A 25154-nucleotide genomic window follows, 5' to 3' on the forward strand; every position below is an offset into this window, starting at 1 on the left:
CAAGCAACATGGAACCTTTATTTTAATGTGATTACTGTACATCTGCAGTATTGGAGTAATCCGAATGGAACTAGAAGAAACAATGACAAAACCAAACTGGCATTTGATGTGAATCCACAGGAGTTTAAGCTTCAAATCCAGCCAAGAAGTTTGTTACAATCTCTTTCAGCTTTGCATCTGACTCTTCTGAGATCTTTCCATCGGTCCTATTTGAAAACAAAAGCAGATCAGTTGTGACCTGGGCAAAAATTCAATGACTAACCTAATTACAGAATTCAAAAGAATTTTAACAAGACTTTTTATTTTAAAGCTTACAAAAAAGGAGACATCAGTTATGTTCATACCTGATTTTGCCCAACAGGGCCTGATGTTGGCTGATAACGTGAGACAAGAAAGCATTCTCAAATTTTGTGATCTTGCTGGGCTCCAGCTTGTCAAGATACCCCCTGACACCCGCATAGATAACAGCCACTTGCTCTTCAATAGCCATGGGAGCTGAAAAGAAAGAAGTAAGTTGCTCAACAAATGCATGCCATTGTTTCCAGAGTTAGAGAAACTTATTTTTTTCACAAATTATTAACATGTCTTCATAGATCATGGAATTTCACAAGTAGAAATTCCATTATTAGTACTCCTTCCCACGTCCCTGGAGAAACAGTTTTTCCCCTTATTGGTAAGCCTTGAAGTACAATCTTTGCACTTATTCCATGAGCACCATCCATCACCCAACAGGACTGTCTGGGGTAAAAATAACTTGCTGAAATTTTATAATAAGATAATATACATTTTTTGGCTGCACCACATAGCTTGCGAGATCTTAGTTCCCCAATCAGGGATAGAAGCCAGGTCCTTGGCAGTGAGTACAGAGGTCCTAACCACTGGACCCCTGGAGAATTCCCAATACTAACATTCTTTATTAGTTACTCTTTATTAATTATTAGTTTATTAGTTATCTATTAGTTATCCCTTGTGGCTCAGCTGGTAAAGAATCCCCTGCAATATGGGAGACGTGGGTTCAAATCCCTGGGTTGGGAAGATCCCCTGAAGAAGGGAAAGGCTACCCACTCCAGCACTGTGGCCTGGCGAATTCCATGGACTGCATAGTCCATAGGGTCAAAGAGTTGGATATGACTGAGCGACCTTCACCTTCAACATTCTTTTAAATCTGCCAGATTCTACACGTATATAGCCAAGGAAATGGTAGGGAGACATAGAATCTACTATGTCTTAATTTCCAAAAGAAAGGTATTATTATACCCTTCCTAGCAATTCCATTGAAATGATGACTGTAATTAATTAAAACAGGTATCAATCACATTCAAAAGGCAACATCTTTAATCAAAGGTAATGGCACATACTACAGTTTGTAAGGAGCTATGTGATATTCCCAGGTCCTAACACAGAGTAGGAACTTGACCAAATGTACAACTCACAATACTGTCCCTGCTTGAGCAGCTCAGTCAAACGCACACCACGACTCAAGAGTTGTTGAGTGGCAGCATCAAGGTCAGAACCAAACTGGGCAAAAGCAGCAACCTCACGATACTGAGCCAACTCCAGTTTCATAGTACCTGCCACCTGAAACAGAAATGGTTAACTCAAACAATACAAAAATACTTCAATGACACAGACCACCATACAAATACATTTTTATTTTTAACCTAATGACAAAGTGATACAAATTACCTGTTTCATGGCCCTGGTTTGGGCAGCAGATCCGACACGGGACACAGACAAACCAACATTAATGGCAGGGCGGATACCTTTGTAGAACAATTCTGTTTCCAAGAAGATCTACAATGTAAGGAAAATACAGAGGCATATTAGCAAGCTTAAAGAAATCAATTATTTTCACAATTAAGTCACTGTAGCAAAAACTGAAGCCCCAAAACCAAAGAATGCTAAATGGCTTCTTATCCTAAAGAGCTCCTTAAATCTTTCACAACTCAAAATCATCCTGTATATTCCATTGCGGAGATGAGGAGACGTGAGATGCAAAAAAATTAGGTACCATATTTACAGTAAAACTTAAATTGGTGATTTAAGTGATGTGATCTCTCTAGGATTTGCTTCAAAATTACACACAAGAGAACCGTGGGGAAAAAGAAAGCAAGAATGAAGTATACTATACCATCAATACATAAATAGGTGGGATATGTGGGGTTTCATTATACTATTCTCTTTACAATTGAGGTTTTCCATAATGAGAAGTAAAAGGAATTTAACAAATTAGTTCAAAACTACCAGTCTCAATTACTGCCTTGAAATCACCCAAAGTTTTCATATTTAATCATAAAAATAATACCTGTCCGTCAGTGATGGAAATGACATTTGTTGGAATGTAAGCAGACACATCACCAGCTTGTGTTTCGATGACTGGTAGAGCAGTCAAGGAGCCACCACCAAAAGCATCGTTCATTTTAGCTGCTCTCTCCAGGAGTCGGGAGTGCAGGTAGAACACATCACCAGGATAGGCCTCACGACCAGGGGGTCGGCGGAGCAGCAGAGACATCTGACGATAAGCAACCGCCTACAGTATAGAAAAGTGTGCACCTATTAGACAGGAGCTACATTTGTCAACTACCACATACAAACATATAAACACGTCTAAAAACACATTTCTTTTGACCTGTTTGGATAAGTCATCATAAATGATCAAAGCGTGTTTGCCATTATCCCTAAAATATTCTCCCATTGAACATCCAGAATAAGGAGCCAGGTACTGAAGTGGGGCAGCATCTGAAGCAGTAGCTGAAACCACAATGGTATACTTCATGGCATCTGAGAAGAAAATAAACATTAAGTTTTACATGATTATTAACACTATGATTTTAAATTAGAGGCTACTAGAATAAAAATTAAGCACTTTACTACTGTCATTACTATTAAGATTACCCAGTCTAATAGCTTCTACTTTAAAGAAACTAACAAAACCTTCAGTTTACTGCTGCTTTATACTACCGATATAATTTTTTACTTCTTACTTTTGTATTGACTTGTATTAGTAGAAATTTGAGTTCATTAGGGAGTAATTAAAATCAGACTTCATTATAAGCATAAGCTAGTCTAAGATTTGCAGCATCCCAGATAACTGCAATGAGACTGAAATTCCTTAATACCTGCATCTGTAAGTCTCTTCACCAACTGGGCAACAGTGGATCTCTTTTGACCAATAGCAACATAGATACAGTACAGCTTCTTCTTTTCATCAGTTCCATCATTGAATCGTTTCTGGTTAATGATTGTGTCAATTGCAATTGACGTTTTGCTTTAAGAAAAAATAAACAAACATAAACCTTACTAAGTACTTCAAAGAATTCCCCAACTTAAATTCCACTACAAGTTACTCTCATATTACAGTCTACTCTCGCCGTATAGTCCAAGTATTAATATCTACCATTCCAAGTCTAAAAGTAACCTTTCAATAGAGCATGTTTTAGTTAGAACTTTTTTAACAAGCTGTTAAGTCTTTACCCAGTCTGTCGGTCACCAATAATCAGCTCACGCTGACCACGACCAATCGGCACCAAGCTATCCACAGCCTTAATGCCAGTTTGCATTGGTTCCCTCACAGAGATTCGAGGAATGATCCCAGGGGCTTTCAAGCCAACTCGTCTTCGGGCCTTGGAACCAATTGGACCCTGTTAAACAGTAAGAAGAAACCCCAGAACAATCAATTTGGCTCTTTGCTTTGAAGCTACAACCAAATCCAATAAATGTTAAACCTACCTTTCCATCAATGGCATTACCAAGGGCATCAACTACACGACCCAGCAGCTCCTCGCCGACTGGAACATCTACAATAGCCCCAGTTCTCTTCACAATATCTCCTTCCTTAATAAGTTTATCATTTCCAAACACGACAACACCAACATTGTCAGGCTCCAAGTTCAAAGACATACCCTACACAAAAGACATAATTGAACATCCATGAAGTCTGAGTGGCACTTCTTCCCATATACCTACACTACATATGAAAATGGAAGGGGGAGCAATACCAACTTTTCAGATCTGGTTCACTTCTATTTTACCACCAAACAATCTTCAGTAAACACTTGTCAAGTTCCCTCTAATAATCAGAGTTTAAAATTATAAGCCAAACATGCACCTTACCACATCCTCTAAAAACTAAAATAAGCAAGGAAATTGAACTGCTTAAGCTTCTTCCACTGCATTTCCTTTGACTACAGTTTTTGAATGGGGTGACCAGTATGAAGTAAAGTGTCAGGGTCAACTAGGAAGACACACTTGATTTACATCTGTGAGAACTCATAAACAATCTTTTTTAAAGATTATCTAGTAAGAACCTATACCCATCAAGTCAGTAAAAAATTAAATTAAAAGCTACCTAATCAAGAACAAATCTGTACAACAGAACAGTGCTGGGTCATCTCATCGTATTTCAAAATGGTAAGATTTCAGGTCCCTAGCTCATACATTGGAGAAGGCAATGGCACCCCACTCCAGTACTTTTGCCTAGAGAATCCCATGGACTGAGAAGCCTGGTAGGCTGCAATCCATGGGGTCGCTAGAGTCGGACACGACTGAGTGACTTCACTTCCACTTTTCACTTTCATGCATTGGAGAAGGAAATGGCAACCCACTCCAGTGTTCTTGCCTGGAAAATCCCAGGGACGGGGGAGCCTGGTGGGCTGCTGTCTATGGGGTCGCACAGAGTCGGACACGACTGAAGCGACCTAGCAGCAGCAGCAGCTCATATATAATCAATGCAAAAAGGCTAGTCCAGGAACTGAATCTGGTCAATAAATAAAGCTCTCAAGAATTACAGAGTAAATATAGAGGAGTACCATGGAATGCCATTGCAGGTACACAATCTTTAGTCTAAATCTCTAATGTTCAACAGAGTAACCACTAACATCATATGGCTATTTAAAATTGAAATTAGTAATTGCCCTGTTACCCAAGTCAGAAAAACTTCAGTAGTTACCGTATCCATATCTATAAAACATTTCCACATGGCAGAAGTTATTTCAAATAGTATCAGTCTGGACTCCTAGATTTTAAGTTAAATGAAAATGAGTTCCTCTATTTCAGCCTAACATTTCAAAGATACACACAACGATAGATCAAAGGGTAAATTTTTAGCCAAGGTCTGAGAGCTACCAATAAAACATTTGGCTCCATAATTAGTCTTTCACACCAACAGGTTCTTTTTCCATACTGGACACCAAATTCCACTGCCCCTGGTCCACCTGGATATCATACTCTGCTTTTGTCAGAGAACCCATGACTCCTACAACTTTGACTTCTCACCTTACTGGCCAACTACGATAATCTAATAGAAAAAAGCACACTTCTATTATTAGTGCTTCTGATAGCTATAACACTAGCTCACCTCTCAACAACAGGTCTACTCCTACAAGAAATACAAAGTCAATGACTTCCAACTTTCTGCCAAAAATGAATTTAACTAATCAAATGCTTTTATATAGAATGATCTTAACAGCTACGAACAGACTTGAGCTTTTCACAATCTGGCTGAAAATTTACCCAATTTTGTATTTCAGTGCTAATGGTTACAACTTATGTGTAAATCAGTCCAGAGGATAAAGTTTGGTTAACAAAAAAATTTACTCTTTTCACAATCTATAGTAATGACAAACACAAAATCACTGAAGCAGATTCAGATTCAAAGTTAAAAAAAAAAGATAATGTGACACAATCTCTGAACTACTAAATGAATAACTGAGGAAACACCAATGCTAAAACTATTAAATCTCATTTTACAATTTACCTTTAAACCTGAAGAAAACTCTACCATTTCTTCTGCTTGAACATTTCTTAGCCCATGTACCCGAGCAATACCATCACCAATACTTAAAACACGCCCAGTCTCTTCAAGGTCAACAGAGGTATCAGCTCCAAGAATACGCTCTTCAAGAATAGAGGACACCTCAGCAGTGCCTATTAAGAGAGGACAATTCCATTACAAAAAACAGCCTGGTGCAAAGATCTTTTCAAAACTCATTTCCCCAACAACATATAAACTATAGCTGTGATCAGAATAATCAAATTGTATTCTAAAGTTAACATTCTTTCAAAAAAGCTTGATACCTACCACTATGAAAACAAATCTAAGTGACTGAGAAAAAACTTCACGAGACAAACATAAACCAGGTAAGGAGCTAATCAAATTAAGCAATCTCCCTAAAATAAATATTTTCTATCTCCTAATTCTTTGGTTTAATCTCTTAACAAATCTGAAACTTGAATTTTTTGGCTAAATTCTATAAAAAGTATATCTTAAAAGGCAACAGCTTAGGAATTCCCTGGCAGTCCACTGGCTAGGACTCCATGCTTTCAGTGCCAAGGGCCCAGGCTCAGTCCCTGTTGGGGAAAGTAAGATACCACAAGTCACTCAGCCAAAAACAAAAACAAAAAAAACCCAACTGTTTAACAAAATATAAGTACTGATAGCCCTTGCCATTTTGAAAGTTCATTTACGTCACTTCACTTTGACAAAAAAGGGTAATTTCTTCTTCACACTTTAATCATTTCAGCCAAAGAAAAACTTCATTAGAACACCCACTTTCAAATAGTGATGAAAAGCTGTATTTCTCCCTTTCAAGGGAAGTATGTACTACATTCCTCATCTTGGCATACAGATGATACCTAACTATTTCAAAAGCCCTAATGCACATCTCAAAAAAATTTCCCAACCTACAGAATCTTAAGTTTACCTCCTGATTTCTCTATTGCATTTACAATGTGCAAATTCAGACTGCCAGGTATAGGTTACCAGTTCCTGTTTTTGAAACACATAAAAACTACTTGTCTTTTCCCAATGTCTATTAGGAAAGGGTTCATAGGTCAGAAAGGAGCCTACCACCTGACATATACTGATAAGGACCAAGAAGCATTCATCATGACAAAAAAAGAACCTGTGCTCCCATCAAGAGAAATAAATAATTATAGTTCATTTCACTAGAAGGGAACCTACCAAAATAGAGCTAAATGGCATATTATGGGTTCAGAATCTAAAATTCCACAGTAACTAAAATTGAGGAAAAAATTCACTAATGGAAAAAATCCAAAAAATATTCTCAGCAGGTATGTAACCTACGTGACATTTTTCATTTAGTAACAAGGTAGTAAGTGTGGTCCAGACACAGAAATAATGACTTACCGGTCTTCTGCAGACGAGAGTTAGAGGCATGCAGGTTCCTTGCAGCAATGAAGGATGATCCCAAAGCATTTTTGGGGACCTAGTGCAAGAAATTTTCTTTAAAACTCTGATTTTTAAAAAAAGGCCTTTATAAAACTAGCAAGCTTAAACAAATGCAGGCTTAGTATGATTAAATTATCAGTACAAATAGTAACCATGTGAGAAAGCATTTATCAATATATGTGAAAATTTGTTAATGCAGTTCCAGGTACACTGTAAGTACACTTAAAAAAAAAAAAAGCATATTCTAAAAAGCAACCACTAACAATGTATCTTTCCTTTTAAAGGCACCAGATAAATATTATTTTGACTTTAAATGTATTTCAATTGAGTTGTGGAAATCCTCAATTTTATAAACTGCTTTCTAAAAGGGGCAAATCTCAATAGATTTTCTATTCTAATCTTAAAAAGCCTCTAAACGTTGAGTTTGGTTAGAAACTAAGAGATATGGCAATATGCACTTCGTTTTCAAAAAAACTCCCTTCAACAAATCCTGCAGGAATCCGGACCCTCCTTCTATAACTGTGGTTGGTCAAGGCATATTCTGAAGACGTTCCCTTCTACAGGACTAGGAGAATGTCCTTGAGTACTTCTTTTTTGTTTTTGTTAATAGAAATCCAAAATGTTATCAGCGGTTGTATTAGGGCAGTAAATGGCCAATGAATTTATTTGGCTTTCCAAACTGAGATTACTCTGAAGATGAAAACACAAGTAAATGTCAAAACGTTTACATAACCTTTAGGGGTAATGTCCTTAACTTCAAGGGATTTAAGTGATGAAGGGTATTGACCTTCAAAAGAATCTCCCAACCTATGTTCTATTTTACTTGAGTTTTCAATCACTAACATTCCTCAAGGATGAAATCTTAAAAACAAGTCAAAGCACCACCAACTAAAGTCTGCCAGTCTGAGACAATCTGGAAGCCAGCTCCTCCGCTGTCAGGGTGGCGCCGGCACTGAAATGCATATTTGCACCTATACGGTGTTTTCACGATCGTTTCACTATTCGGCACTAAGAGAGCGCATATTGAAGCATTGAGAAAGGCACCTTCACTTATTGCTTTTCTCTGAACCGACCTCGGGAGGAGGTGAAATGCCGGGGCCTGCTGACCTTCACGCAATGCTCCCTACCTTGCTTCAACCCGGGCTGACAACAGTGCTCTGACCTTCAGCGAGGAAGTCAGGAGAGTCAGTGGGACCCAGGCTCCCCGTTTCGGAGCAGGCCTCGGGACACTAGCGCCCCAGCCCTGACTTTCATCCAAGGCCCCTCTCCGGCCTCTCGGACGAAGACTGGAATCGTCCCGAGGCGCCATCTCAAGACACCACGAAGGTCACTGTCTCCCCTGCAGCACCCTGCACCCTCCGGCACCGAGCGAAAGAGCCCTTCTCCGAGAGCCCAGGCCAGGCCGAGAGGCCAGCGGGGCAAGATGGCGCCGCCCGCCACAGCCCCTCACCCTCTGCACAGAAAGAGAGCCCGAGCCCATGCAATCGCCACCCGCCGCTGACCGGACCCTCCCTCCAGCCAGCCTCCCGTGCTCACCAGCCCCGCTCGCCGAGGGAGGGCGCGGGCCACGGCCGCGGCGACGCGCACGGACAGCATCTTCGCAGCTCCCCTTGAGGTGCTTCCTCCGCAGCCGCAGCCTTGAGACTGACTGGGACAAAATGGCCGAGCTGCGGGGAAGGTCAAAGCAGTCAGCCCACGTGACCCGGATGTACCGCCCCTCGCTTTCACCCCCCGGACGCGAATCTGCCAGGGTGCGGGTGGGGGGTTAATTACTTTCTTCCTTTAAGTATCATTTTTAGATTTTGAACCTCCAACTGACTGATTAGACGTCCGCCAGCTTCGATCCAGGCACTGGTTACATATTTACTTTGATCTTTCTCATCGACCTTGTGGTTGCCCTGGGCGACCGCATGGTTATAGCGGAACTGGCTGAGAAGCAGTTTCCAGGCCGCATCCTGGTAGAAAAACGATGCTGCCGTCACCTTGTCCTGGGGCGCAGCTGGCTAGCTTGACCATCGTGGGGGTTGACTGTGGCGGGTCCCGAAGATACAGCTATTAAACCTTGGTGATGTGGGTGCAATAGTTACTCTTCTTGGGCGTGTAGGCAGCAGAGCATTTCCTGCTGTGCGAATTAACGCGGATTAATCTTCAGATCGCTAGCCACACCCCCAGAGACTGAGTCAAAAACTGGGGGCAAGCTGAACGTTTGAAAAGCACCCTCACTGTGATAAGCACTCAAATTGAAGAATCGTAGTTCTTTTAGATTCGATCTGAAAGAATTATGTCTGCCAATTAGGGCAATGTTTAACATTAAAATGTTTAACAAGCAAAAATTTGAATAGAGTGGTTGCTAATCCTGGGAAGAATTGTCCAGAATCACTCCAGAGTGAGCTAGGGCTCAATTTTTCCTTTAAAAGTAGCTATTTTCATGACAGTATAGACACTACTTTTTCATTTGAAGTAAAACGGCAATGATGACAATAACTTTCTATACCTACCCAATGAAATCAGGGCAGGACTTTTGCTCCCCCCAAGGAGATTGTGTGTGTGTGTGTGTGTGTGTGTGTGTGTGTGTGTGTGGGAGAGAGAGAGAGAGAGAGAGAGAGAGAGATACTGAGATAATTGTGAAATGTGAAGAATTTGGGTTGGGAAGGAAAATGTTAGGTATTTTGTGATGCTTGTTGAGTCCTATCAGACTGCAACCCCATGGCCTGTATCCCACCAGGCTCCTCTGTCCATGGAATTTTTCCAAGCAAGAATACTGGAATGGGTTGTCATTTCCTCCTTCGGGGTATCTTCCGGACCCAGGGATCAAACTCCATGTCTTTTGTGTCTCCTGCATTGGCAGGTGGATTTTTTTTTTTTTACCACTGTGCCATTTTATGGCATTTTATGATAGTGGAGAGTATTTACATTAACTGCACTTGTAGCTGTTTTGAGAAGGATCTTTTAGCTTCATTCACCAAATTCTGGCTTATACCCCAAATCTTAATTTGGGTTGGGCATATGAATATCTGGGTTAAAAACAGTCATATCCTTAAAAAAAAAAAAAAAGTCATATCCTAAAACAGTTTGCAAATATATGATCACCCATCCCTTTATCTAATATCCTACTTCCTTTTCAAGGTGAGCCTTGAGTAAATATGACAGTCCTCCTGGGAATTAGGGGTAGGACTAGGTAAAATTTGGGTTTGTAAAAATAAAGTTCAAGGATATTTTGTAAAATTTGTAGTGATGAAAGTGGACAAAGGGCATAAAGATAACTTCCCTACCCTTATCTGGAATTTAGTAAATGAGCAGATACATATATGACTGAAACAAAAAAGAAAAGAATAAGAAAGGCATACAATATGATATAGGCTACTTACTAAAATTTCATTGAAAAGTTTAATCATTTAAAATATCCATATTACTTAAGAGAAAGATATTTAGTGCTAAGTGATCCACAATTTGATATTGAAACCTGTCACAGAAAGACTGAAAGCAAAAGGAGAAGGGGGCAGCAGAGGATAAGATGGTGGGGCAGCAGAGGATAAGATGGTTAGGCAGCATCACTGACTCAGTGGACACAAGTTTAAGCAAACTCCAGGACATAGTGAAGGACAGGGTAGCCTGGGGTGCTGCAGTCCATGGGGTCGCAGAGTCAGACACAGCTTAGCGAACAAACCATCACCACAGAAGGTTGAGTACATGACCTATTTTTCCTAATGTGATAGTATACTACAGCAGGTTGTGCACAGCAGTATGGTATGACCTGAGGAGACTGAAATACCCAACTGGAGTCAGAACACCATGGTCAGATTCCAGGTCTACCACCTAATCTTGGTCAAGCCATATACTCCATGTATGTGGTTTTAATGTGAAAATAGGTAAAATAATGTGTGCCAATGTACTTTGCAGGGTTCCTGTAAGAATGAAACAAAAATAGGAAAACACATAAAACTATACATTACCATAGAAATATAAAGAACCTCTCAAGGTGTTAACTACAGAGTGATGGAAGGAGAAGAGAACTTTAGGAAAGGCAAAGAAATGAATCAAAGAATGGCTGAGTGGCAGTGACGGTGTAGGAGTTGTATGCTGTAAACCTTTTTAAAAGTTTCCAGCACATTTAGCTCTTTAGTAGTGGAAACTAAGGTACAAAAAGAGTGAGACGGCCCCAGCTCCTATTGCCAAGGTAAAATTAAAATTGTAAGTGAGGAAGAAATAAACATCTGCTATCAAAAAACAAGTTCCAGGTTGTTTTTTTTCTTTTTAAGATGAGTGATTCAAGTGAGAAATAAAAATATAAAAGAAAACACAGCCTGGTTCCATGCGGCTTTACTTCTCCTGGAGGTGATAACCATGGAGAGCGGAGAAAGCCTCAAGGGAACAAGGGCTTGCAGGGCTGAAGCCTTGGACCAGCCTCGTCCAAGAGCTCCGCGTCCTGAAGTCCTAGTAAAAACTACAACTCCCAGAAATCCCGGATCCCGAAGGGGGTGGGCCCAACGGTGTGTGGGCGGGGCCGTCAGAGCAAGCGGGGCGCTTCTTCCGTGAGGAGCTGCTGGAGAAGTGGCGGGACTGGCGGCGATGGAAGCTCTAGAGGAGAAAGAGGCGCAGGTGATGGGGCGGGAGCTGGGCTTTGCGGCCTCCGGGAAACCGCGTCTTTGACACACCCGCCCCGCCGGCGGATCTCCTGGGCTAGCCACTTTTACTATGTTCCTCTGCTGATCCATTTTTAGTCCGGCTTTCACCATCTGTGAGCTACCCCCTCTCCCCCTCAACCCCACCCCAACGCTGAAAAGGGAGTTTCCCTTCTTTTCCCGGCCTTCCCTGCTGGGACTCAGGCTTGGAGAAGGGTTGAGGAGGCCTCTCGTGTGAAACCTCTCCCTGGACACTGGAGGGGGACTTCTGATCGCAAACTCAGCTTCCAGCCAGGCCTCGCCGTTCACTGCTGCTTTTTACTAGACTTCTCACTCTTAACCAAGTGGTAAAGAACCTGCCTGCCAATGCAGGAGGTGTAAGAAACACGGTTTCGATCCCTGGGTCGGGAAGATCGCCTGGAGGAGGGCATGGCAACCCACTCCAGTTTTTTTGCCTGGAGAATCCCATGGACAGAGGCGCCTGGAGGGCTACAGTCCATGGGGTCGCAAAGAGGCGGACAGGACTGAAGCGACTTAGCACACACAACCTGTTTTCCGCATCTCGCATCCCAACTCAAGGAGCTTTCCGGCTTTGAGGGACTTGTGATGTGTTGGAGACAACTCTTTTTTTCAGACTTTGTGCCCATAATAATGGTTAGCACTTGCATATTGAGCTTCCTATGAAAATACTTGCCTAATACTGCTTTCGTAGCTTTGGGGAAGAACAGATTGTTTTCTGGTAATTTTGTTGATTGTGCTGTACCTGCTCACTTTTTAATCTCCTGACATCTGATATCTCTCTCCCTAAAGACAAATTAGGATGTGAAGTAAGTAGGATGCCAGAATATTCATAGAAAGCATTTTGTTTGCTATTGATCATTACTTGGTCTTATTTGCTTCATGCCGTTGAAATAAACAAGGATTATTAAATTTGTGTCCTTTGTAATGGTTAGGTCGCTGCATGGCTGAAAAAAATATTTGGAGATCATCCCATTCCACAATATGAGGTGAATGCTCGGACAACAGAGATTTTATATAACCTTTCAGAACGCAACAGGATCCGAGACAGGGATGTCTACCTAGTAACAGAGGACTTGAAACAGAAAGCAAAGGAATATGAATCAGAAGGTGAGATCAATTACAGAATTTTGAATGAGATACTAACTAGAGGTAACCAGATTTTAAAAGAGTAAAGTATGCGTGCCTGCTAAGTCCCTTCAGTCATGTCCAACTCTCTGTGACCCTATGGACTGTAGCCTGCCAGGCTCCTCTGTCCGTGGGATTCTCCAGGTAAGAATACTGGAGGGAGTTGCATGCCCTCCTCCAGGAGATCTTCCTAACCCAGGGATCAAACCCACATCTCATTATGTCTCCTGCATTAGCAGGAGTTCTTTATTACTAGTGCCACCTGGAAAGCCCTAACAATAGAGTATACAAGATTGATTTAGTGTAGACAGTTTTTTAGCATTGCTTCTTTATTTTACCCAGATTTGTCTTAAACTGTGTTGTTATAGCAACCTAATATATTACAAGGCTTGCCTGGTAGCTCAGCAGTAAAGAATCTGCCTGCCAATGCAGGAGACACAGGTTAGATCCCTGGGTCGGAAAGATCCCCTGGAGGAGGAAATGGCAACCCACTCCAGTATTCTTGCCTGGGAAATTCCATGGACAGAGGAGCCTGGCAGGCTACAGTCCATGGGATTGCAAAGAGTCGGACACAACTAACTGACTAAAGAACAATAACAATACGTTGTGTCATTATAGTATATTTTATTGGTACTCTGATGGTAAAATACTAAGCCCTAAAATATAAGTCTAAACTTATTAGCCTGACATATAAAATCAGTTCAGTTCAGTTCAGTCGCTCAGTCGTGTCCGACTCTTTACGACCCCATGAATTGCAGCACGCCAGGCCTCCCTGTCCATCACCAACTCCCAGAGTTCACTCAGACTCACGTCCATCAAGTCAGTGATGCCGTCCAGCCATCTCATCCTCTGTCGTCCCCTTCTCCTCCTGCCCCCAATCCCTCCCAGCATCAGTCATGCCTGACTCTTAGCGACTCCATGGACTGGAGCCTACCAGGCTCCTCCGTCCATGGGATTTTCCAGGCAAGAGTACTGGAGTGGGTGCCATTGCCTTCTCTGGTCTATACTAATATGTAACAAAAATTCTAAGGATTTTAAAAGTTAAGATTATTTATGTCTGTCATAAAGCACCTTTTAGGGTGATACATTAAACTGTAAATATTTCTACTAATATATACAAAATTTTGACACAATTTTCCGTACTAAAGTATCCAATAAACATCTGCTTCTGCTTCACTGATTATGCTAAAGCTTTTGATTGTGTGGATCACAACAAACTATGGAAAACCCTTAAAGAGATGGGAGTACCAGACCACCTTACCTGCCTCCTGCGAAACCTGTATGCAGGTCAAGAAGCAACAGTTAGAACCAGACATGGAACAATAGACTGGTTCAAAATTGGGAAAGGAGTACGTCAAGGCTGTATGTTGTCACCCTGCTTATTTAACTTGTATGCAGAGTACACCATGTGAAATACTGGGCTGGATGAAGCACAAGCTGCAATCAAGATTGCACGGAGAAATATCAATAACCTCAGATATGCAGAAAACACCACTCTCATGGCAAAAAATGAAGAGGAGCTAAAGAACCTCTTGATGAAGGTGAAAGAGTGAAAAAGCTGGCTTAAAACTCAACATTCAAAAAGCTAAGATCATAGCATCCATCACTTCATGGCAGATAGATGGGGAGAAAGTGGAAACAGGGACAGACTTTATTTTCTGGGACTCCAAAATCACTGCAGACTGAGACTGCAGTCATGAAATTAAAAGACACTTGCTCCTTGGAAGAAAAGCTATGACACACCTAGACACCATATTAAAAAGCAGAGACATCACTTTTCTGACAAAGGTCTGTATAGTCAAAGTTATGGTTTTTCTTTTAATCATGTGTGGATGTGAGAGTTGAACCATAAGGAAAGCTGAGGGCCAAAGAATTGATGCTTCGAACTGTGGTGCTGGAGGAGACTCTTGAGAGTCCCTTAGACAGCAAAGAGATCATACCAGTCAATCCTAAAGGAAATTAACCCTGAATATTCATGGGAAGGACTGATGCTGAAGCTGAAGTTCCAATACTTTGGTCCCCTGATGCGAAGAGCTGACTTATTGGAAAAGACCCTGATGCTGGGAAAGATTGAGGGCAGGAGAAGAGGGTGACAGAGGCAGAGATGGTTGGATGGCATCATCAATTCATGGACGTGAGTTTGAGCAAGCTCTGGGAGTTGGTGATGGACAGGGAAACCTGGTATGCAGCAGTCCATGGAGTTACAAAGAGTCAGACATGACTGAGCGACTGAGCAACAACAACTATAAGTTGGTGTCTGCTGAGTAGGGCCGGGATGGCTGAATATCTGCATGTAGAAGAATGAAGTTGGACCCTGCCTCATAATATATGTAAGAATTAACTTAAGGGACTTCTGTGTGGTCCAGTGGTTAAGAATCTGCCTTGCAATGCAGGGGACACAGGTTCAATCCCTGGTCAGGGAACTAAGATCCCACATGCCACGGGGCAGCTAAGTCTGAGCACCACAACTAGAGAGCCTGTGGGCTACAACTGTTGAAGTCCACATTCTCTGGAGCAGTGAAGATCCCGAGTGCTGCCACTGAGACCGGATACAGCCAAATAAATGAATAAAGACATATGTATATATATATATATATATGAGTTTTAAAAAAAACAAGTTAACTCAAAATGAATAAAAAACCTAAAAGTAAGAGCTAAATCTAAAACTCAGAAGACAGCATAGATGTACATCTTCATGCTTTGGATTTGGCTATGGTTTCTTAGCTGTGATACCAAAAACAGAAGCAGCAAAAGAAAAAGTAGGCAAACTGGAAATCATCAAAATTTAAAACTTTTGATCTCAAATTTTTTTTTTCTCATCAAGTAAATGAGAAGACAACACACAGAATGGGAGAAAATATTTGCGAATCATGTATATGATGAGGGACTGCCAGTAAGCACAGCATCAGTAAGCATCAGGAAAATGCAAATCAAAACCACATTCCACTGCACACCTACAAGGATGGGTACCCAACTCTGAATATAGTAAAAGCCATTGAATTATATGTTTTAGGTGGGTGGCTGCAATAAAGCTGTTGAAAAATTAAAGCAAAGCAAAGATCTTAGTCACCATAGAACTCTTATTTCTTTTCAGCCAAGCATCTTCAAGACCTTCTCATGGAGAGTGTGAATTTTTCCCCTGCCAGTCTCTCCAGCACTGGTTCCAGGTATCTGAATGCTTTGGTTGACAGTGCAGTGGTCCTTGAAACAAAGGATACCTCTCTAGCTAGGTAATTCTTGTGATTGTTTTAATTTCTGCAGTCATATATGCTATCAGGTGTTGACCTAAGGAGCTTTTGTATCTCAGGGTAATGCTATATAGAAATTATAGGAAATAATTTTATATTTATATAGGAAATATATGCAGAAACACTGAATTTAGTCAACTCCTTATCATTGCTAGTGAGTATGTTTGATTATTTCAGATAAACTTGGTTAAATTTATAATGTATTCTTCTTTCAGGATTAGGTTTGTGAAGGTTGGTTCTCATGTATAGTTGAAAAGGGATTAGGTATCACATTATTCCCCTCAGTCAGTCAGTTCAGTCGCTCAGTCATGTCCAACTCTGTGACCCCATGAACTGCAGCATGCCAGGCTTCCCTTTCCATTACCAACTCCCAGAGCTTGCTCAAACTCATGTCCATCGAATTGGTGATGCCATCCAACCACCTCATCCTCTGTCATCCCCTTCTCCTCCCACATTCAATCTTTTGATTGAGGGTCTTTTCCAATGAGTCAGTTCTTCACATCAGGTGGCCAAAGTATTGTAGCTTCATCTTCAGCATCAGTCCTTCCAATGAATATTCAGGACTGATTATTCCCTTAAACAGTAAGAAAAGCAGTAGGCTAAATCGCCTACTGTTGAGCGTAATGATTTTTAGTCATGTTCCTACCCTATTGGATGGAGTAGGTTTCCTTCTGACAGGCATCTTACCTGTGTAAAGACATTATTCTTCTAACAACCTTAAGAAGAAACTGAGGCTCAGAGTGGGGGGTTAGATAATTTCTCTGAGCTAGTAAATGACAGAGTTGGGTTTCAAACCCCATCTGACTTCAGAGTCCTAGAACTATACCTGTTGGATGAATCTTAGCTAGGGACTACCATTACAGATTATAATCAGAGAACTGTATAGCTGTTCTGTTTAACTGCTAATGCAAAACCTTGGAATATATATGTACATACATATGTATATATATATATATATATATTTAAGCAGAAGAGTTCTAGCTAGAAGTTCATATAGGCTATATGGCAGTAGAAATCTTAATTCAATCAATTGACTTGAATTAAGCCAATTCAGCAGACACCAAATCCTAAATATATGTATGCTGCTGCTGCTAAGTCACTTCAATCGTGTCCGACTCCGTGCAACCCCATAGGCGGCAGCTCACCAGGCTCCCCCGTCCCTGGGATTCTCCAGGCAATATATGTATAGTTCGCTCTGTATCTCTGTTCCCCTCTCTTCTTCCCTCCCTCCCTCCCTATGTATATATACATTTATGTATAGCTATCTATGTAGGCACTGGGGAAGCAGAAATGAAGTGAATAGAATAATGAATGCCGGCAAGGACCGTCTCCGCTCATGGTAAATTGAAGGAGATGGACTTGTAAAATTATAAAATAGTATGACAGCTGCAACATTATAGGAATGTACAAGTTGTAGGTAGAAAGCACGAGAAAGGGGTAGTGAATTCCAGAATGGGAATAAATACAGTTTTTAAGGAAATTTGCCAGCTGAGGAAGGGTATTCCAATGAGAACAGCGTGTAAAATAGTATAGAGGTGTAAAAGAGCATGATTAAGGAAGAATTCACATGGAAGTAAAATCATTTTTAGAAGTGAGGAGTAATTGTAATAGTTGTAATTATTGTCCTTAATGTCCGTTTACATGACCAGATTCTTCTTTTAGTTTTATCCCTGCAGTGAATGATTTGACCTCTGATCTTTTTCGCACCAAATCCAAAAATGAAGAAATCAAGCTTGAATTGGCCAAACTTGAGAAAAATCTAACAGCAACTTTAGTATTAGAAAAATGTCTGCAAGAGTAAGTAATTAGTTTGAAGTTGTGACAATTTTTACTATAAAGGCAATAACAGGACATTGTAAGATTTAGTTTTGGCCAATAGATATAATTTAAAACAACACATTAGGAAATGGTAAGATAAAATGTGTTTTTAAGTAGAAAATGACTTGGATGAAGATAGGAGTGGTTGGGTACATACTTTTATCTTTTATATAGTAGATTCTTTTTCCCCTTTTTTTAAAATTTTTTTAATTACTTATAAAGTTTTACAGAAAGAATGCATCTGAGTATCATTCTATTGGTGATGACAATTGAACGATACTCATAACTGTTCTTGAGTAACTAATAATTATCAAAGATTATAATTATACAATATTGAGAAATGCAGAACAAAATACAATTAAGGGAGCACAGTTGCTCTACAGTATTGTGTTGGCCTCTGCCACACATCACCACGAATCAGCCACAGGTGTACATATGTCCCCTCCCTCCTGAACCCTCGGTCCCATCTCCCATCCCATCCCTCTAGGTTGTCACAGAACACTGGGTTGAGCTCCCTGTGTCACACAACCAATTCTCACTTGCTGTCTGTTTTTCACATGGTAATGTGTATGTGTCCATACTGTTCTCTCAATTTGTCCCACTCTCTCCTTCCACCACTGTGTCATAAACTATGATACAACTTAAAGTCATGTTCTTTTTTATTGCCCTTTGTTACTAGAACTCTGGTCTTCCTTGATATTCTGGCTCTTTAGGTCCCTATGGCCCCAGAGTTTAGATGCTGTGAAACAGGAGTATGTATATGCACAAGTAATATGATATTGTATAAGTTTATCCAATAAATATTGACTCTGTATGTGCAAAGCACCTTGTCATGTTACATTTAGAAGAGAGGCCTTTGTGACCCCCATAATTCAAATTGTCTTTAGGATCCATTAAGTCATTTTTTTGAGCAGCAGATCTACTTTCTTTGAGCATAATCAGCATAGATTAATCTTAAAGTTATTCAGTATTCCTTGAGAAAAATCCCAGATGGCAACATGGAGAGAAAGATGACCTGGAAGAATGTGTGGTAGTAGCCAGTCTGAGATATAAAATTTAATCTAGAAAATCCAGCAAGTATGTTATCTACTCTTTGAATCAAAGTAGTAGTTTGCTTTTCATAATAATTTCACCAAGAAGAAAATGTTCTCAACTTCACTTTTTCAAGGGACCTCAAGAAGGCAGAGTTGCATTTGTGTACGGAAAGGGCCAGAGTTGACAGTCGTCTTCAGAACATGGACTTCCTGAAAGCCAAGTCGGAGGAGTTCAGATCTGGGATTAGAACTGCGGAGGTTCGTATGGAAGACTCAATACATTTAGCTCTCTTCAGACTTCTTTTCAACTTTCATCCTCACAACTAGGCAGTATTATTATTCTCTTCTCACACAAGGATACTGTGAAGGTAGTTCAGTTCAGTTCAGTTGCTTAGTCATGTCCAACTCTTTGCGACCCCATGAACCACAGCACGCCAGGCCTCTCTGTCCATCACCGTCGCACAGCCGTCTAGCAGCAGATCCCACTTCACGTGCAGGTCCCAAAGCTCAAGCTCTTAAGCCCTGCACCCATATTGTCACCATCTTGTCAGACTGTCTGAAATGACTCACATGCAACATAAAAGTGCTTAGAAGCAGGTATTGTTCTTCATCTGTGATTTTTTTTGTAGCTTTTACAGAAGTTCTTTTTTTTAAAAAAAAGTTCTTTTTTAAGTTACAGCTCTTTACTGTGTTATATATTGAAAATATTTAATGATGGTCACTTGCAAATAATTTTTTAAACTGAGCTCCCTTTTTTGTCATTGTAGGAGCAGCTTTCAGCCCGAGGAATGGATGCTTCTCTGTCTCATCAGTCACTGGTAGCACTTTCAGAGGTTCGCTTACTTTACCCAACTTAGCTTCCTTTAAAACGTCAGTGCGCGATGTGTGTGTTTCTTTTTATAGAGTTTTTTTCACTATTGACCCAATTTCTTTTCCTTTACCTCTGTATTTTATGTTTACCAGTATTTATATCTTTACTACTTGTTTATCTATATATATTTTTACATTTGTCTGTTTTTTTCTTTATTTGTTGGAGTCAATGATTATTGATTTATCTGTTGAATAAATGTATTGAAGTATTATGTGCTAAACCACGTAAGTATTCATCTTTCTTCGCTTTCAGTAAAATACCAGCTCCCAACTCCTATAGAATGCAGTTCTGGGGTTTAGGATCTATAAGAGTTTTATCTATTTTCATGGGAAGAGGGAGAAATGGGGAGATTTGTTTTATGGTTTTATTCTTAAGATTTTTTGGTACTTTGAGTTTTGGAATCTAAAATTGACGATTCATAAATATGTGTTTGAGACTCTTGTTTCCTGATGTTCTGATGCCTCTTAATCACATTATTTTGTATTCCCAGACAGCATATTAGTCTTAATAAACGGGAGTATTACTTTCCTGTTTTAACATCTTCTAAGGATTGTGTCCATTTGTTATCCATTTACCTTTGAAGCTCTTTTATTTGTTACATTGTTTAAAATGTCCTAATGTTAATGCTTTGTCACATTTTATTTATTTATTTATGTGCAGTGTTTAATTGCATTGTGAATATCTTTATTATGCTGTGTGTTTTTTTTCACCCTCAGAAATTGGCAGAACTAAAACGACAGACTATGCCTTTGAAGAAAAAATTGGAGTCCTATTTAGATTTAATGCCGGTAATTATTTTTATGAATTAAAAAAAAAGTTTATCTCCTCCAGCTTTCTCCAAGGGCACTAAATGATCATGAAAATACTGGGTCCATGTCTAAGGACCTAGGTCCTCCTCTTTCTTCTCTTTCAGTAAAATATAAGCTCCAAATTCTTATAGAATGCAATTCTGGGGTTTTAGGTTGTATAAGGGTCTGTGTTGAAAGTCTTTATTGAATTTCAGTATTGTATGTAGTTGGGATATACTTTCTATAAGTTTTTTTGCCTTTTGAAAAGGGTCGTTGTATTTTTTTTTCCCTTGTTTCCTAGCCGAGACAATATAACCTTTCCTTATTCTATTTTTCTTTAAAAGAATCCATCTCTTGCTCAGGTAAAAATTGAAGAAGCAAAGCGAGAATTAGTAAGTAGTTCCATTTTGTTCCTTCAGACTTTAAAAGATAAGTGCTGATAAAGCTAAAACTCCCTTCCTCCTCTTTCTTTCCTTTCTACTCGGAGGTAAAGGTAAAGCACAGTCCCACGCTTGAGGTATATCATTGCCAGGCATCTTTTAATACTTTTGGGGGGCACATATGTGATTCTTTTCATAAAAATACGTAGAGGTCTTTTACATTTTTGTGTAGATTTTCCTGGATGGAAAAGGAGAGTTGAGAGGCATAGAATATTCTAGACAAAGTGAAAGTGAAGTCACTCAGTTGTGTCCAACTCTTTGCAATCCCATGGACTGCAGCCTACCAGGCTCCTCCGTCTATGGGATTTTCCAGGCAAGAGTACTGGAGTGGGTTGCCATCTCCTCCTCCAGGGGATCTTCCCGACTCAGGGATTGAACCCGGGTCTCCTGCATTGTAGGCAGACGCTTTACCATCTGAGCCACCAGGGAGGTCAGGAAATAACAAAAACATAAGAGCTGAAAAATGGAGGACTTTTCCAAGCTTTTGCAAGTAAAGCAGTCTGCCTGCTTAGGGGTATGCAGTGGAAGATAGGACTGAAGTAGGTCAATTGGTTTAGGAGGTGAAGGGCCTTGAATATAAAGAAGGTTGAACTTGGAGCCTGTAGGGCAGGGGTCCCCAGGACTGGTCCATGGCCCGTTAGGAACCAGGCCTCAAAGCAGGAGGTGAGCAGCAAGAGAGTGAGCAGGAGAAGCTTCATGCGTATTTACAGCCGCTCACATTACCTCCTGAGCTCTGCCCCGTCACATCAGCATCCGATTCTCATAGGAGTGTGAACGCCAACCCTGAAGTCAAGGCAGAATATGCTGAGATTGCCACAAAATAAAAATAAAGTACACAATAAATGTCGTGCACTTGGATCATCCCAAGACCATCCCCCACCTCCAGTCCATGGAAAAAACGTCTTCCCTGAATGTCTTCCACTGGTCCCTAGTGCCAAAAAGATGGGGGACTGCTGCTGCAGGGGACACTGAAAGCTGCTCTGGGTTGCCTTGCTTTTTAAGCTAAAGTGAAGTGTGATCAAGGTTATGCTTTTTGATCAGGGCAGTCATTTAGGAAGATTTTTCTGCAATCAGTGTATAAGGTAGATTGGAGGATAGAGAAAGAAAATTACAGAAACAAGTTGGCCTGTTTAGGCCAGATGAGAAGTAATGAGAACAGTGACAGTGAGACTGGAAAAGAGCAATGTGAGAGACATTGCAAAAGTACCTTGCTTAAGGAGTACAGGTCAGGAAAATCTATTCATGTAGCGTGTCATTCACCTCTCTAAAGGGTTTTATTTTTTCCCCTCCTTAGATGTTTATTAGGAGTCTGAAAACTTGGAGTGTGGGAAGTGGGAAAGATATAAAAGCAAGGAAAATCTCATTTATAATGATATTGTTTAAAATTTCTGCTTTAGTGGTTTTCCTTTTTGTTTCCCTTATTTTAAATAGCTTTAGAATTTAGAGCCCTTTTTTTTATGTCCTTAGTTATAATATTTATGGTGTTTCTTTCTTCCTTTAGGATACTATTGAAGCTGAACTTACAAAGAGAGTAAACATGATGGAACTGTGACCAGAGCCAAATAAATTTCACCTTTCTTAACAAAGTAGATCGAATAGGACTTTAAAGAATTTTTTCCTTGTGACATTCCGTATAACTTAATTTCTGTGTTCTTAGATGAAATAATGTCATTGTTGATGAAATAGTGGTGTCCGGTTGTGTATTGAATTTTTATGTGCAAATGCATAGTTTTCATATGAAGAAACATTGGTTTTATATGTTGTTAATGGCTTGATGTCCTTCAGTAGCTCTCTTAGGTGAACTCATGACAGTCATCATGTAGTCACTCACGAGGTCAGCTAAATGAAAGGGAAAGATTCTGCAGCTTCAGTTATCTTCCTCCCACGCACCCTTCTCTTGGGATTTGCTATTGTTTTTTCTGATCTGCTTACCTGCCTAATTCCAAATGTTAATGTATGTAGGAATTTGGTTTATGAAAAAGATGACCTTTTAAATCAGTAATAGAGAGATGGATAATTTAACACATGCTGCTAAATCTATACTTTACCCCTTATATCAGGATAATTTCAAGGGATCAAAGATTTAAATATTTTTTTAAAAGATAGTAAAAGATATCATAGAGGAATTTTAATATTTTGATTTTTAAATAATCAGAGTCAGAAACTTACGACTGAAATCCAGGAGCCATAAATAAAATGATTGAAATATTTGAAAATTTTGAAACACTAAAACTTCCTGTATGGGAATATCTCTTATAAATAAAATCAAACCATGATAAATGTAGTCTAAAGAAGAAAAGAGAGATTTTTCACTTTGCACCTTTTTGTACTTTTAAAAATTTTGCACCATGGGATCAAGAATCAATTAGTTTTTTAAAGATTACCTAATTGACCTTAAAAATTTCCCTCTCCTTTCCCACAAATATGTGGCTAAATATAATGCAAAAGACATTTGTATTTCCTTTTTTGGAGACTGTCCATATCCTTTAGCCATTTAGGTATGATTGTTTCATCTGTTTCTTAACAGTTTATAGGTGCTTCTGGTGTGTTAGCTAAATTAATCTTTTACAATTTGAATTGTGAATATTTTCCAAGGTTGTCATTTGTTTCTTAACTGCAGTGCTTTTGGTAAGGTGACTTGATGGATCAACTGTGGAAATAACCACCAAAATCCCTCCCACCTTTGTGCTCTCCCCTTTGTACTCTAACCTTGCTACTTCTCGCATCAAGAGGTGGAGTCTGTATCTTCACCTGTTGTATCTGGTTTGGCCCTATGATTTGTTTTGACCAATGAGACAAATAGCAAATAGGACAAAACCAAGGACTAAAAACTCATTATGCGTTGGAGCTTGCCATCTCTTACTGAGACTACCATGTGAAGAAACCTGGACTATTGGAGGATGAGCAAAGAAAGGTAATTCCAGCTGAGCCCTGCTCCCACCCCAAGACCAAACAGGTTGCTGACTGCCAGATATGTGAATGAGATCTTATACTGTCCAGCCCTACTAGCAGACTGCATAGATCAACCACGCTGTCCCAGGCTGGAAGCTCACAGAGTCAACCTGTAGAATCATAAGAAATAATAAATGATTATTGTTTGGAGCTTATTTTAAATTTGGGGCTGATTGTTGGCTGTAGCAGCTAGTTGATAAAAGTAACCTTTGAAATTTATTTTTTGGCTTCCTTGATGGCTCAGCAAGTAAAGAATCTGCTTGCAGTGCAGGAGACACAGGAGACATGGGTTCAATCTCTGGGTTGGGAAGATCCCCTGGAGGAGGCAATGGCAACTCACTCCAGTATTCTTGCCTGGAAAATCCCATGGACAGAGGAGACTAGTGGGCTACAGTCCAAGGGTCGCAAAGGGTCAGATATGACTGAGTGACTAACACTTAACACGTGAAATTTATGTTCAAAGAAAAAAGCAAAACATGTACAATATGAGAATCAAAAAGAAACCTAAAACCTACATAATTTTATAGAATAGTAAAGTAAGTATGAAAATTGTTTTAGATAAAAGACAAAGATTGAAAGAATAGGTTTTTAAAACACCTCCAATTATTTAAGGTACTTGAAAAAATGTCTTAAAAATGAGGATAGGAAGATTCACAATCAGATCAGATCAGATCAGATCAGTCGCTCAGTCGTGTCCGACTCTTTGCAACCCCATGAATCGCAGCACGCCATAGTAGATAGATTACATCTTCTCTTAGTAATTGATAGAACAGGCAGAAAAACAATCAGCAAGGATACAGGATATTTAAACAGCACAATTAACAAACCTGATAATGGATATATAAAGAATCCTGTTATAGACTGCCACAGGTACATGTTCTTTTCAAGTGCATCCAGAGAATTTACAAAAATTATCCAACTAGTGGTCAGTTAAAGAAATCTCAACCATTACAAAAGGGCTGAAACCATACGCAGCATGCTCTCTCAGTACAATGCAATTAGATAAAAATAAATAACTGAAAACTTGTATGTTTAGAATTTAAGAA

At 39.9% G+C, this 25154-nt stretch overlaps 2 protein-coding genes across 3 annotated transcripts; one reads left to right on the forward strand and one right to left on the reverse strand.

The window, feature by feature from the left end:
* ATP5F1A (ATP synthase F1 subunit alpha) lies at positions 1-8844 on the reverse strand. The gene is made up of 12 exons (XM_086373359.1): positions 8726-8844; positions 7148-7226; positions 5756-5925; positions 3730-3903; positions 3475-3641; positions 3120-3268; positions 2630-2781; positions 2306-2530; positions 1687-1794; positions 1434-1578; positions 345-495; positions 1-206 (listed from the first exon to the last, which is right to left on the reverse strand). The coding sequence occupies exons 1-12, from the start codon at positions 8783-8785 to the stop codon at positions 125-127; spliced, it is 1662 nt and encodes a 553-aa protein (XP_086229485.1). The 5' UTR covers positions 8786-8844; the 3' UTR covers positions 1-124.
* A 2854-nt stretch (positions 8845-11698) lies between these two features.
* HAUS1 (HAUS augmin like complex subunit 1) lies at positions 11699-24270 on the forward strand. 2 transcript variants are annotated; one of them, XM_086373360.1, is made up of 9 exons: positions 11699-11788; positions 12765-12939; positions 16052-16187; positions 17868-18002; positions 19192-19315; positions 19825-19890; positions 20645-20716; positions 21061-21108; positions 22658-24270. In XM_086373360.1, exons 1-9 carry the CDS (start codon positions 11759-11761, stop codon positions 22706-22708), a joined length of 837 nt encoding a protein of 278 aa, XP_086229486.1. In that variant the 5' UTR covers positions 11699-11758; the 3' UTR covers positions 22709-24270. The 2 variants fall into 2 exon arrangements, with proteins under 2 accessions (XP_086229486.1, XP_086229487.1); XM_086373361.1 differs by having other exon boundaries at positions 16052-16124.
* Positions 24271-25154: the final 884 nt, after the last annotated feature.

Source organism: Bos grunniens, chromosome 24 (assembly GCF_055505025.1).
Source record: "Bos grunniens cultivar Pamir isolate PY7600 chromosome 24, Bosgru_T2T1.0, whole genome shotgun sequence".
Taxonomy (NCBI): Eukaryota; Metazoa; Chordata; class Mammalia; order Artiodactyla; family Bovidae; genus Bos; species Bos grunniens.

What these genes read in the sequence shown, in the direction of transcription:
- ATP5F1A (XM_086373359.1), bottom strand. Translation starts at nt 8,785, where the DNA reads ATGCTGTCCGTGCGCGTCGCCGCGGCCGTGGCCCGCGCCCTCCCTCGG. An exon ending in AAACCAGGGCCATGAAACAG is followed by an intron (nt 1,579 to 1,686) that starts GTAATTTGTATC and finishes TTTCTGTTTCAG; the next exon opens with GTGGCAGGTACTATGAAACT. An exon ending in GCCCTGTTGGGCAAAATCAG is followed by an intron (nt 207 to 344) that starts GTATGAACATAA and finishes GTTTTCAAATAG; the next exon opens with GACCGATGGAAAGATCTCAG.
- HAUS1 (XM_086373360.1), top strand. Translation starts at nt 11,759, where the DNA reads ATGGAAGCTCTAGAGGAGAAAGAGGCGCAG. An exon ending in AAGGATACCTCTCTAGCTAG is followed by an intron (nt 16,188 to 17,867) that starts GTAATTCTTGTG and finishes TTCTTCTTTTAG; the next exon opens with TTTTATCCCTGCAGTGAATG. An exon ending in AAGAAGCAAAGCGAGAATTA is followed by an intron (nt 21,109 to 22,657) that starts GTAAGTAGTTCC and finishes TTCTTCCTTTAG; the next exon opens with GATACTATTGAAGCTGAACT.